The sequence below is a fragment of the Podarcis muralis genome, chromosome Z (assembly GCF_964188315.1).
Source record: "Podarcis muralis chromosome Z, rPodMur119.hap1.1, whole genome shotgun sequence".
Classification (NCBI taxonomy): Eukaryota; Metazoa; Chordata; class Lepidosauria; order Squamata; family Lacertidae; genus Podarcis; species Podarcis muralis.
In genome coordinates this window covers 48,448,799-48,461,219 of record NC_135673.1, presented here as the reverse complement: position 1 = coordinate 48,461,219, position 12,421 = coordinate 48,448,799, and the positions used below count along the sequence as shown (strand labels likewise).

The following is a 12,421-nucleotide window of genomic DNA, read 5'->3' as shown; positions in this document are numbered from 1 at the left end:
AATATTCATTTCCTTATTTCCCCCCAACCCTGATTTGATTTATATATTAATAGCTCCTGTAAAAGTAACAAACACAGCTGTGCCTCCTTCCACAATTCGCTGCCACACCAGATCTTAATGATATTTCTTTCTTCAAACCTGACTTGATTCTGTATATTGATGGCTCTTGTAAAACAAATGACCGTGATGATTCATGCCTGATTATGTTGTGGTATGTGATTATGAAATTCTTGAAGCTTATTTCCTTTCAGTTATTGAAAGGTGCCCCAATTTGCTAAGCCCAGATGGCTGAATCCTTTACAAATAGCTGTTTGGAAGATAGTAGGTATCAGAGTGCAAGTGCTAGTGATTTGCACACTTTTGAGCATTCATGCCCACCAAAGAAAAAGAAAAAGCCTAGAGAACCTGATTCCCTATTATTTATTTATGTTCATGAAATACCAATGTCGTTTTTGTATTCCAGTGACTGATTCCAGGCCGCTACTGGATATGTAAGAGAGTGTGTCTGACTGTTTTCCACATATTAGTATCGTACTTGTTATGTAGGATCAGTACTTTCTCCTTTGTGAGTAACAAATATTCTGCCAAAACAAGGTACCATGTTGAAATGAATCCGGAACTATCTTCCTTTCAAAAAACAGAGGGAATGTTGGAGAAAATAGTAATTTCCTAAAACTCATCATTTTGCTGGTTCCATTTTCTTTTGAGTTTATGACCTAGCTAAAATGAAAAGAATTGTGCCTGCCTACCTTTTATGGCAAGTCCTAGGCTCTGTGGTTTAACCCACAGCGGCACCTGTGTCCCTTTTTTTTTTTTTGCCAATCAGAAGGTCGGCGGTTCGAATCCCCGCGACAGGGTGAGCTCCCGTTGCTTGGTCCCTGCTCCTGCCAACCTAGCAGTTCAAAAGCACGTCAAAGTGCAAGTAGATAAATAGGTACTGCTCAGGCGGGAAGGTAAACGGCGTTTCCGTGCGCTGCTCTGGTTCGCCAGAAGCGGCTTAGTCATGCAGGTCACATGACTGTACGCCGGCTCCGACTGTACGGCTGTACGCCGGCTCCCTCGGCCAGTAAAACGAGATGAGTGCCGCAACCCCAGAGTCGGTCACGACTGGACCTAATGGCCAGGGGTCCCTTTACTTTTACCTTTTATGGTACACTGTACGTAGTGAATGTTTGTTCCAGCACATTTGGATATGGTTCTTTACAGCCTCCTCCTTTTTTTTGAGGCTGTCCCTATGCACATTTGTATTTCACTTGTATTTTCTTTTCGGTTTCTGGGAGGGATAGCTCCAGCCTAGAAACCCTTTTAAATTTATCCAGCAGACCTTCCCTGCTCCAGGTTCTTTTTACTCAACATGCAAGGGGTTGCTGGTGCCAGCACGGGACCAACTAAGAGGCAGTGTGTGGTACAGCCGCGGGGGGGGCAGGGAGAGTATGCAAGTGAGGAGGCCCTGGGAAGGTTGCACACAGTGGCTCATCTGAAAGCGGTCTACTGTTTGAGATACCCTGGGTTAAGACATTAGCAATTTCAGGGAATTTCAGGGGTACAGGCACAACAATTTTAATTAAAGGGTTTCCAAAGACAGCTTTGCCAGATGTCAGCAAATGAAGTTGTACCGGAGGAAAGAAACTTGGGTCTTTGCCAAGTAGCGGGATGCACTGTGAAGCACTGACCTTCTACCAGATTAGAATTTATTTGTAACCTATAAATATAAAATCTGTGCAGAGATTTAGTTCTTTTGATTTGGTTCATACAGTCAGCTCAGCAGTTCATTACCAAGAGTCTTACAAAGTTTCTTCTCACCTACTTCTACTGCCTCGCTCCACTCGCTCCAGGGATCATGTGTCTGCTTACAGTTGGTCTTAGAAGTCCTGGCTCTCACCCGGAAAGTGTAGCATTGTTTACTCTTGAGAGTGAGTGTTACATTGTTACGTGACCTGTAAATCTTCAAAGAACAACAAAAAATTGTTTGTATAATCTGTTGGTGATATTGTTTTTTTTTTTATTTTAATGAAAAATAAACTCACAACATACCATAATACAAAAATGAAAACCAACAGTCTAACACATCTAACCTACTAAATGAGTTGATGTGCTGTAGATTTAAAACAGACAAGAGCTTTGAAGAATTGCTTTTGATTGAAACGGATTTCACATATGATACTTCTGACAGGACTGCTTTAAAATATAAAACAGGAATTCTCTGTTTGCCTATGTGGCAAACGTGTCAGATTCCTGCCCAGGAAATGTAAAGTATTGCACTTGGGCAAAAAAAATGAGAGGCACAAATACAAGATGGGCGACACCTGGCTTGAGAGCAGTACATGTGAAAAGGATCTAGGAGTCTTGGTTGACCACAAACTTGACATGAGCCAACAGTGTGACGCGGCAGCTAAAAAAGCCAATGCAATTCTGGGCTGCATCAATAGGAGTATAGCATCTAGATCAAGGGAAGTAATAGTGCCACTGTATTCTGCTCTGGTCAGACCTCACCTGGAGTACTGTGTCCAGTTCTGGGCACCACAGTTCAAGAAGGACACTGACAAACTGGAACGTGTCCAGAGGAGGGCAACCAAAATGGTCAAAGGCCTGGAAACGATGCCTTATGAGGAACGGCTAAGGGAGCTGGGCATGTTTAGCCTGGAGAAGAGGAGGTTAAGAGGTGATATGATAGCCATGTTCAAATATATAAAAGGATGTCATATAGAGGAGGGAGAAAGGTTGTTTTCTGCTGCTCCAGAGAAGCGGACACGGAGCAATGGATCCAAACTACAAGAAAGAAGATTCCACCTAAACATAAGGAAGAACTTCCTGACAGTAAGAGCTGTTCGACAGTGGAATTTGCTGCCAAGGAGTGTGGTGGAGTCTCCTTCTTTGGAGGTCTTTAAGCAGAGGCTTGACAACCATATGTCAGGAGTGCTCTGATGGTGTTTCCTGCTTGGCAGGGGGTTGGACTCGATGGCCCTTGTGGTCTCTTCCAACTCTATGATTCTATGATTCTAAGTTGAACAAAATCATATCCACAGAGAGGCAGCTTGAAAACGAGTCTTTGCGAGCTTAAAAATTGAGCACTGGCCTTAACTGTGAGTATTCCTTCCACCTGAAAGTGGGAGGGCATCCTGCAAATTGTTAATTGGCTCTCTGGTCTCTGGGAGCAGGGGTGTGACTACCACTTTTTCGTTCCAATCCCTCCCGTCCAAAGGAAGGAGAGTTGCACATGCCAGATGTGCGTAACCAAAGGTGCATTCTATCTAAAAGAAATGACACAGGTTGGGTGACCACCCTTACTCCTTGTGACAAGCAGTGAGATAAGTGTAGAAATCTGCCATTAGAGAAGCTTAAGTAGTTCTCCTGTAAGAGATTTCTGTTTGCTGCCTGTTTGTGCCTGCAGCACCATGAGAATGCCTTCCAAGTGGTTTCATAGATTTTGTTGGTAGACTGATTCTGTGAGGCTAGGATTGTATTGATCAAGTGTGGTCTGTAGCCTTAAAGATAGTTGGTCATGTGTTTGAAGGTGGGGGATGAGTGTGCTTTGTTTAGGTGCAAAATGTCTGAGTACCAAATTAATAATAATAATAATAATAATAATAATAATAATAATAATAATAATAATAAATTCTTATTTATACCCTGCCCATCTGGCTGGGTTTTTCCAGCCACTCTGGGCGGCTTCCAACAGAATATTAAAATACAATAATCTATTAAACATTAAAAGCTTCCCTAAACAAGGCTGCCTTCAGATGTCTTCTAAAAGTCTGGTAGTTTGACATCTGGTGGGAGGGCATTCTACAGGGCAGGTGCCACTACCGAGAAGCCCCTCTGCCTGGTTCCCTGTAACTTGGCTTCTCGCATTAGAATTGTACTCAGAAACGTACTGGGAGCCAGTGTAGGTCTTTCAAGTGGTCTTGGCGGCCGCTCCCAGTCACCAGTCTAGCTTATGCATTCTGAATTAGTTGTAGTTTCTGGGTAACCTTCAAAGGTAGCCCCACATAGAGCACATTGCAATAGTCCAAGCGAGAGATAACTAGAGCATGCACCACTCTGGCGAGACAGTCTGCGGGCATGGAGAGTCTCAGCCTGCGTACCAGATGGAGCTGGTAGACAGCTGCCCTGGACACAGAATTGACCTGCGCCTCCATGGACAGCTGTGAGTCCAAAATGACTCCCAGGCTGTGCACCTGGTCCTTCAGGGGCACAGTTACCCCATTCAGGACCAGGGAATCCTCCACACCTGCCTGCCTCCTGTCCCCCAAAAAGAGTACTTCTGTCTTGTCAGGATTCAACCTCAATCTGTTAGTTGTCATCCATCCTCCAACTGCCTCCAGGCACTCACACAGGACCTTCACCGCCTTCACTGGTTCTGATTTAAAAGAGAGGTTGAGCTGGGTGTCAACTGCATACTGATGAACACTCAGCCCAAACCCCCTGATGATCTCTCCCAGCAGCTTCATATAGGTATTAAAAAGCATGGGGGAGAGGACGGAACCCTGACGCACCCCACAAGTGAGAGCCCAGGGGTCTGAACATTCACCCCCCAACACCACTTTCTGGACACGGCCCAGGAGAAAGGAGCGGAACCACCGTATAACAGTGCCCCCAGCTCCCAGCCCCTCTAGACGGTCCAGAAGGATGTTATGGTCGATGGTGTCAAAAGCCGCTGAGAGATCCAGCAGAACTAGGAAACAGCTCTCACCTTTGTTCCTAGCCCGCCAGAGATCATTGACCAGTGCAACCAAGGCAGTTTCAGTCCTATGATGAGGCCTGAATCCCGATTGGAAGGGATCCAAATGGTCTGCATCCTCCAGGCGTGCCTGGAGTTGTTCAGCAACCACTCACCCAATCAGCTTGCCCAAGAATGGAAGATTTGAGACTGGGCGATAGTTGGTCATATTGGCCGCATCTAAAGATGTTTTTTTAAGAAGCGGTTTGATAACCGCCTCTTTCAACGGGTCTCCCTCACAAAGAGAAGAATTCAACACCCCGTGAAGCCCACCGCCCAGCCCTTCCCAGCTAGCTTTTATAAGCCAGGATGGGCAAGGGTCAAGGAGACAGAATTAATGAATGTTAGAATGATGTTGAATGAAAAGTTATGTGGTTTTTAGCTATAATGCTATAAGGAGTATGAAAAAAAAATGGACTATTAATAGACAAAAATTTAATGTTACATTATTTTAAGATTAAAGATTAGGATAAACAAAGAGGGGAAGGATTTGCTGAACTAACAAATTGAACTGGAATACAAAAAGGGAGGTGTGAGGAGGTCCGGGAAATAAGCAAATGAAAGAAAATGATGGAAAGATGGAATTGTTTTTTATCTATTTTTACTTTGTATTTTTCTTTTTTCTTTTTTCATTTTGTAAAATTCTAATAAATATCTTTTAAAAAAAGGGTCAAGGAGACAGGTGGTTGGTTTCACTCGTCCAAGCAGCCTGTTCACATCCTCGGAGGTAACAGATTGGAATTGATTCCATGCAACTCTACTAGACAGGACTCTAGCACTCTCCCACCCCGACCCTGCTCCCACTGTGGAGTCTACCTCTTCCTGAATCTGAGCGACTTTATCTGCAAAAAACTTTGCAGGAGATCATGTGGCTGTACTGGGCCCCAATGTAGCAGGTGGTTCCGCTAAATTGCGAACCACCTGAGTCTCCTGTTGCTGTTTTCTGCAGATGGAATATAGGTGGTGAAGAAAGTCTTCTTCGTTGTCGCTACTGCCACTTGGTAGGCTCGACATTGAGCTCCAACCCGTGTCCGGTCAGCTTCAGAATAAGTCATCCGCCACTGGTGCTCTAGCTGTCTCAGTGATTGTTTCATTGCCCTCAGATCCGTGGAAAACCACGGGGCTGTCCAGGCTCCATGCAATTGGAGAGGGAGCATCGGAGACAAATATTATGTATCCTGTGTTGTATGAACTTGTTCATGGGTAGGCAAACTAAGGCCCGGCGCTCGGATCCAGCCCAAATGCCTTCTAAATCCGGCCCGCGGACGGTCCAGGAATCAGAGTGTTTTTACTTGAGTAGAATGTGTCCTTTTATTTAAAATGCATCTCTGGGTTATTTGTGGGGGCTGCCTGGTGTTTTTACATGAGTAGAATGTGTGCTTTTATTTAAAATGCATCTCTGGGTTAATTGTGGGCCATAGGAATTAGTTCATTCCTCCCCCCCCCCCCAAAAAAAAATAATAGTCTGGCCCACCACATGGTCTGAGAGACAGTGGACCGGCCCTCTGCAGAAAAAGTATGCTGACCCCTGAATTTGTTCATTTGAGATAGAAACAAAAACAAGGAATGTTTCTTTCTCAGATACTTTCTGTTCTTCTTGTTTCCATTATTTCATTAGTCTATTATTCCAGTAGACTTAAAATAGATATTATTCCCTCCACTAGTGAAGACAAAAAGTTTAATTTAGACCTTTCCCCAGAAATGATTGGGTAGATTAATCCTTCACAAGACATCCCCCCACCCCAATGTAGAATACCGAGCTATTCATGTGAAGCTGACTAAGAAAATGATGACATGTAGGTTACCAAGGCAAGGCTATTTAAGTCCAAGACCAGCTATAGCGGGTGAACCAGCTGGAGCTGGGCATAGGCGCTGCTTGCTAATAAAGCCAACTGATCCTCTAGTCACCGTTTCAAATCAAGCAGAACCCCTAAACCACATTTCTCTTTGCTCAGGGGAAATGCATCCAGCCTACCACTGTCCCCAGAACTGCCTACCCTCTCTTGACTCAGACAGAATGCAGAGAGGGAACTGTGTGTCATCTATATGTGAATGACCCTGCGCACCAAGCCAGAAATTAGGGTTTATTTGTCAATGCTCACTCACATCAGATCTAGTTAACTTTTTTAATAGTTTCCAGAAGTGGAACTGCTTTGGTCATAGAATCATAGAATCATAGAGTTGGAAGAGACCACAAGGGCCATCGAGTCCAACCCCCTGCCAAGCAGGAAATACCATCAGAGCACTCCTGACATATGGTTGTCAAGCCTCTGCTTAAAGACCTCCAAAGAAGGAGACTCCACCACACTCCTTGGCAGCAAATTCCACTGTTGAACAGCTCTTACTGTCAGGAAGTTCTTCCTAATGTTTAGGTGGAATCTTCTTTCTTGTAGTTTGGATCCATTGCTCCGTGTCCGCTTCTCTGGAGCAGCAGAAAACAACCTTTCTCCCTCCTCTATGTGACATCCTTTTATATATTTGAACATGGCTATCATATCACCCCTTAACCTCCTCTTCTCCAGGCTAAACATGCCCAGCTCCCTTAGCCGTTCCTCATAAGGCATCATTTCCAGGCCTTTGACCATTTTGGTTGCCCTCCTCTGGACACGTTCCAGTTTGTCAGTGTCCTTCTTGAACTGTGGTGCCCAGAACTGGACACAGTACTCCAGGTGAGGTCTGACCAGAGCAGAATACAGTGGCACTATTACTTCCCTTGATCTAGATGCTATACTCCTATTGATGAGGCCCAGAATTGCATTGGCTTTTTTAGCTGCCGCGTCACACTGTTGGCTCATGTCAAGTTTGTGGTCAACCAAGACTCCTAGATCCTTTTCACATGTACTGCTCTCAAGCCAGGTGTCACCCATCTTGTATTTGTATTTTTTTTGCCCAAGTGCAATACTTTACATTTCTCCCTGTTAAAATTCATCTTGTTTGTTTTGGCCCAGTTCTCTAATCTGTCAAGGTCGTTTTGAAGTGTGATCCTGTCCTCTGGGGTGTTAGCCACCCCTCCCAGTTTGGTGTCATCTGCAAATTTGATCAGGATGCCCTTGAGTCCATCATCCAAGTCGTTGATAAAGATGTTGAATAAGACCGGGCCCAAGACAGAACCCTGTGGCACCCCACTAGTCACTCTTCTCCAGGATGAAGAGGAACCATTGATGAGCACCCTTTGGGTTCGGTCAGTCAGCCTACTGCAGCAAAACAGTCATGTCATCTTAAAGAACTTAACAAAGTTCTCAAGGCGTAAGTTTTCATGGACCAAAGTCTGCTTCACTAATGCATGAAGTGTGATCTTCAACTGGCAGGTGTGTTTGCACACACACACACACACACGAATGTAGAGGGGGAAATGGAACCAATGTCATGACAAGGAAATTTTAAAAATAGACAGACTTGAAGCTTAGATGTTTTAAAATAAACACAGCAACCACTCATAAAGCAGTACTGAGGACCACAAATATCCTGGCACTGGATGTATAGGTGTTAATTATTACAGTCATGCCTCATGTTGCGAACGCTGCGGGTTACATTCTTTCAGATTACGTCCCACGGCGACCCAGAAGTACCGGAAAGGGTTACTTCCAGGTTTTGCCGCTTGCACATGCACAGACGCACAAAATGACATCATGCGCATGTGCAGAAGCGCTGAATCGTGAGCCGCACATGTGCAGATGCGGGTTGCATTCTGTTCAGGTTGCGAACGGGGCTCCAGAATGGATCCCGTTCGCAACCAGAGGTACCACTGTATATAATTATATATGTGTGCGTTATAAGAAATCTCTTAGCCTTCAAGGTGCCACCAGTCTGCTATCTAATGTAGATTACATGGTAGATACTAGAGCAACTTACTTCTGGGTCCAGTTTGTTATTAATTTCTAGTTGATAGCACATGTAATTCAAGCCCCTTGGTTCAGTCCACTGTAGAATAACTCCTTCATTGCTCCTTTTGGGCTTTACAATCAGTGGAGGATCAGGTTTTACTAGAAATTCTGAAGTCGAAAAGAAAACACACACACAATTATATATTTTTAAAATCCAACATTAACTCAATGGTAGCATATTTGTGAGCTGTAAAATAAAACACACTCCAAATATTATCTACGAGGTGTAACCCACCTAGTACCACAGTGAGAGAAGACACAATCTACAAACCATTGGGGTCCATCTAGCTTGATATTTGTCTGAGAGCAGCTCTCCAGGGTTTCAGCCTGGAGTCCTTCCCAGCCTTACCTGGAGAAATAGGTGAGCCCTTTCCCTGCAGGGAGTTCTAATGTAAGTATATCCTCTACTCATCCAGACTCACCCAAGTCTTGCCTCTTGCATATACCTTATCTCAAGCTCTTTCCTCCTAACTACGGTGTTTTATTGTGTAACGGTCACACTTTCTGTGCAGAATATTTGTTTGCAAAAAGGGGGGTGCAACTATTACACAAGGAAAAACATGATGTCAGGGAAAAACCTGTGAGGCATGGCCATTATGGAAACAAGTTTGTTTTGCGTGTTAATCTATCCACTGTACAGTTCAGATCCCAGTCTCTCATGCCTCACTGATGGCAGCTTCTCCCGCCCGCTTGCCTGACTGCCGGCTCCCGTTGCCTTTGGCCAGTAAGAGAATGCAGTGAAAAGACCCCTGCAACTGTTATGCAGGGAATGCTCTGGGACCATTTTGGGGGCCAGAAAAGGGGGGATGCGACTATTATGTGATGGTGACTTGTTTACTGTGGAAGTATGCCAGCAACTCCCTCAAATCAGAGGCAAGGGAGCCTGCCTTTCTTTGGGATGATTCCCCTGCTCCTGGTTATTTCCCCCCCCAAAAGCTCTGGTTGCCCGTTCAGTATTTTGACATTTATACCCCACCTTTCTTCCATGGGACTCAAGGTGGCATACACTGGCTTCCTAAGTAGTCTCAGCCAGGCCAGAACCAAACCTGCTTAGCTTCAGCAAGGCTGCTGCATTGTGCTGCCTTTGGGCCATGTTCTGGGAGTTAAGGCATAGTAAATTAGGGTCTGGAAGAAACATAATCCAGGAGCTCTATTGCTTATACTTTCAGTTGTTTTGCGGGCTCAGTGTGAGTTAATGGCAATGACTTATTGATAGCCTGAGCCCAATGCAACTAAGAAATGATATCCTCCACTAAGTTCCATCAGAACGTAAAGATAAGGAGAATTCTTCTCAATCTACTAGTTGGAATTCCCGGTGGAGAATGGCCACCACAGCATCATTCAGAAGCCTTTTAAATGGGGAAAAGAGGCTATTTTAAATATGCCAGCAGACCATTAGAATCTGCAACACCATTTCCAATCCCAAGCCTTTTCACATGAAACAGACCTATAGCCAAGCAGCTTGTAAACTTACCATATACTTCTGGTAATTTATTCATTATACACACAGGCTGAATGTCTCTGGAATTGCCCTGGATAGAAATGCTGAGTCCTGGAGGCCAATAAAGGTTTGTGTCGAAAGTGCATCGAAAGTCGTCACCTTTTTTAGTGTAATGTGTGCATGGCCCTCCTCTATCCTGATCAATATACCTTGGGGGCAAGAGGAAGCAACATCAGCACACTTAAAAGTCAGGGTGGTAGCAGGTCAACATGTTTGCACTCCTATACTATTAAGGCAGCAGAAAACATGAAGTGCAGTGCTGCTTTGTGATAGCCTTAGATTTTGGATTGTTATTGGTGCCACCTAGTCCTCTCCCCCACCTTTATATTCAAGGTAAAAGGAAGCTGTAAAATAGCCACTGTATCCAGTCACTCTCCATCTACTTGAAAAGGGAAATTCCATTTTCCCCCTGGCCATTATTACTCCCCCCCCCCCCCGCCTCCGCATTATTATTAGCTTAAGGAGCTACTGGGTAAAATTCCATGGTCAGAAATACTCAAAGAGAAGGGAGTACAAAGTAGTTAGGAGTTTTTAAAAGGTGAAAAATTGAAGGCTCAAATGCAGACAATTCCAACAAGAAAGAAATGATGTCTGGTGCGGCTGCATGAGGAGCTTACAGTTGAGTTGAGACAGGGGAAATCAAGAAGGAAGAGTATACAGTAGCCAACAGTTACAGGGGAGCAGTTAAGTTGCAGAAAGAAGGCTTGCAAGAGGTTAAAAATAATTAATAAATGTTTCTTCCACTATGTTTGAAGCAAGAGGAAGAAAAAGAAAGCAGTAGGTCCTCTGCATAGAGAAGATGGAAAAATGCTGATATCAAAACAAGTGACCTTAGGAAGCAAAGCGGCAGACTTCCAGAGCAGCACGTTCAGTGACCGGGTGAGGGACTGCACTCCTGGGAACTCAAGGCAGACCCAACACCGGAGAGAGACCATGGGGAATGAGAGGCGTAAGTTACCCCGACCTCAGGTGGGGATCCTGAGGGCTGAGCCCAAAGCTGCGCATCAAGGGGTTTCCCCAAGTTTCCGCTCCTTTGTTATTTAAAACATTTACCAGTGGAGATGGCATGGGGGGAAACCTCAGCGCAAACAGGCAGAACCACTCTCCGACGCTAGCACCTCAAAACCCAGCAAGTCAGCGCTGAACTCTCCATTAATTTAAAACTGACAACGAAGAAGGCCCCCCCCCCCCCGCCAATTTAATATGCAAACGAAACAACTTGTCTCTGGATATCGAGAAAATATTTAGAATAAGAGTGAACAAGTCAAAAAGCAGGAAAAGACCATGGGATTGTCTAGTATTTTTGAACTCGAGGCTACACAGAGTAAAATATTGCTAAAGGGCAGAGCAAACCCCTTGTATATAGATGGGAAACATATTGAGATCATGAAAGAAGTCCCAATCCATCTGTTAAAAAGGAGAGACAATTATAGATTTACATCAGCGCTTAAGAAAAATAAAATATTATTCAAATGGGAATTCCCTCAGGGACTCACCTTTACATATAAAGAGAGGAAAAGAACTTTCAGATTGGTGGAAGAAACCAGAATCCTCTGGAAGAAGTACTGGCAAGAGTTAGGAGGAGAGAAGCTTCAAGAGTGAGAAAATAAAAACAAGATAAGACTAAGACTTTTAATTACGATTTGTATTTTCTGTTTTCCTTTATCCTTTTTCTTTTTTTCTATCACCGCTTGATTACTTAAGTAAGACTTGACAAATTAAAAAAAAATGTATGGCATTTAAATGTATCTCCTGGAAACTGAATGGGCTGAACAGTAAACTAAAAAGGAACAAAGAAGAATGTATATTAAAGAGGCGGGAAATGGGATATTATATGTTTTCAAGAGACCCATATATCTAATAAGCATATAAGGGTTTCAAAAAATAAAAATTTGGGTCTAGAGTATATATCATCAGGTACGGAGAAAAAGAGGGGAGTGGTCATCTATGTAAAACCAGTCCTAAACCCGCAACTGTTATTTCAAGATGAAGAAGGCAGAGTCCTAAGGGTAGAGATACAAATAAATGAAGAAAAAATAACTTTGGTGGGGATTTATGCCCCAAACAATTACAAATTAGAATTCTATAGAAACTTAGAAGAGAGACTCTGGGACTATGCCAGTGAAAATATAATAATTATGGGGGACTTAAATGGAGTTGCATCCATCAAAATGGATAGAAAGGACAGAGATAGACTATCTAACTCAGGTAGATTACCATTCTCCTTCCAAATGACAGAAAAGTTCAATCTTTATAATACTTGGAGAATTAAACATCCTAACGTAAAAGATGTTCTTCCCTGGAGAAGACACTGAT

General features: G+C 43.8%; 1 protein-coding gene across 2 annotated transcripts in view; it reads right to left on the bottom strand.

Moving 5' to 3' along the window:
- IL13RA1 (interleukin 13 receptor subunit alpha 1) overlaps window positions 1-12,421 on the bottom strand; it is a 30,477-nt gene that overhangs the window by 4,424 nt on the left and 13,632 nt on the right. Inside the window, exons 5-7 of one of the 2 annotated variants that reach the window (XM_028715004.2) lie at window positions 10,079-10,254; window positions 8,573-8,712; window positions 1,808-1,945 (exon numbers count right to left, since the gene is read on the bottom strand). In XM_028715004.2, the coding sequence (XP_028570837.1) occupies window positions 1,808-1,945; window positions 8,573-8,712; window positions 10,079-10,254 (454 nt within the window). Of the gene's footprint in view, window positions 1-1,803; window positions 1,946-8,572; window positions 8,713-10,078; window positions 10,255-12,421 lie in introns of both variants that reach the window. The other variant, XM_028715003.2, reaches the window with a different exon arrangement.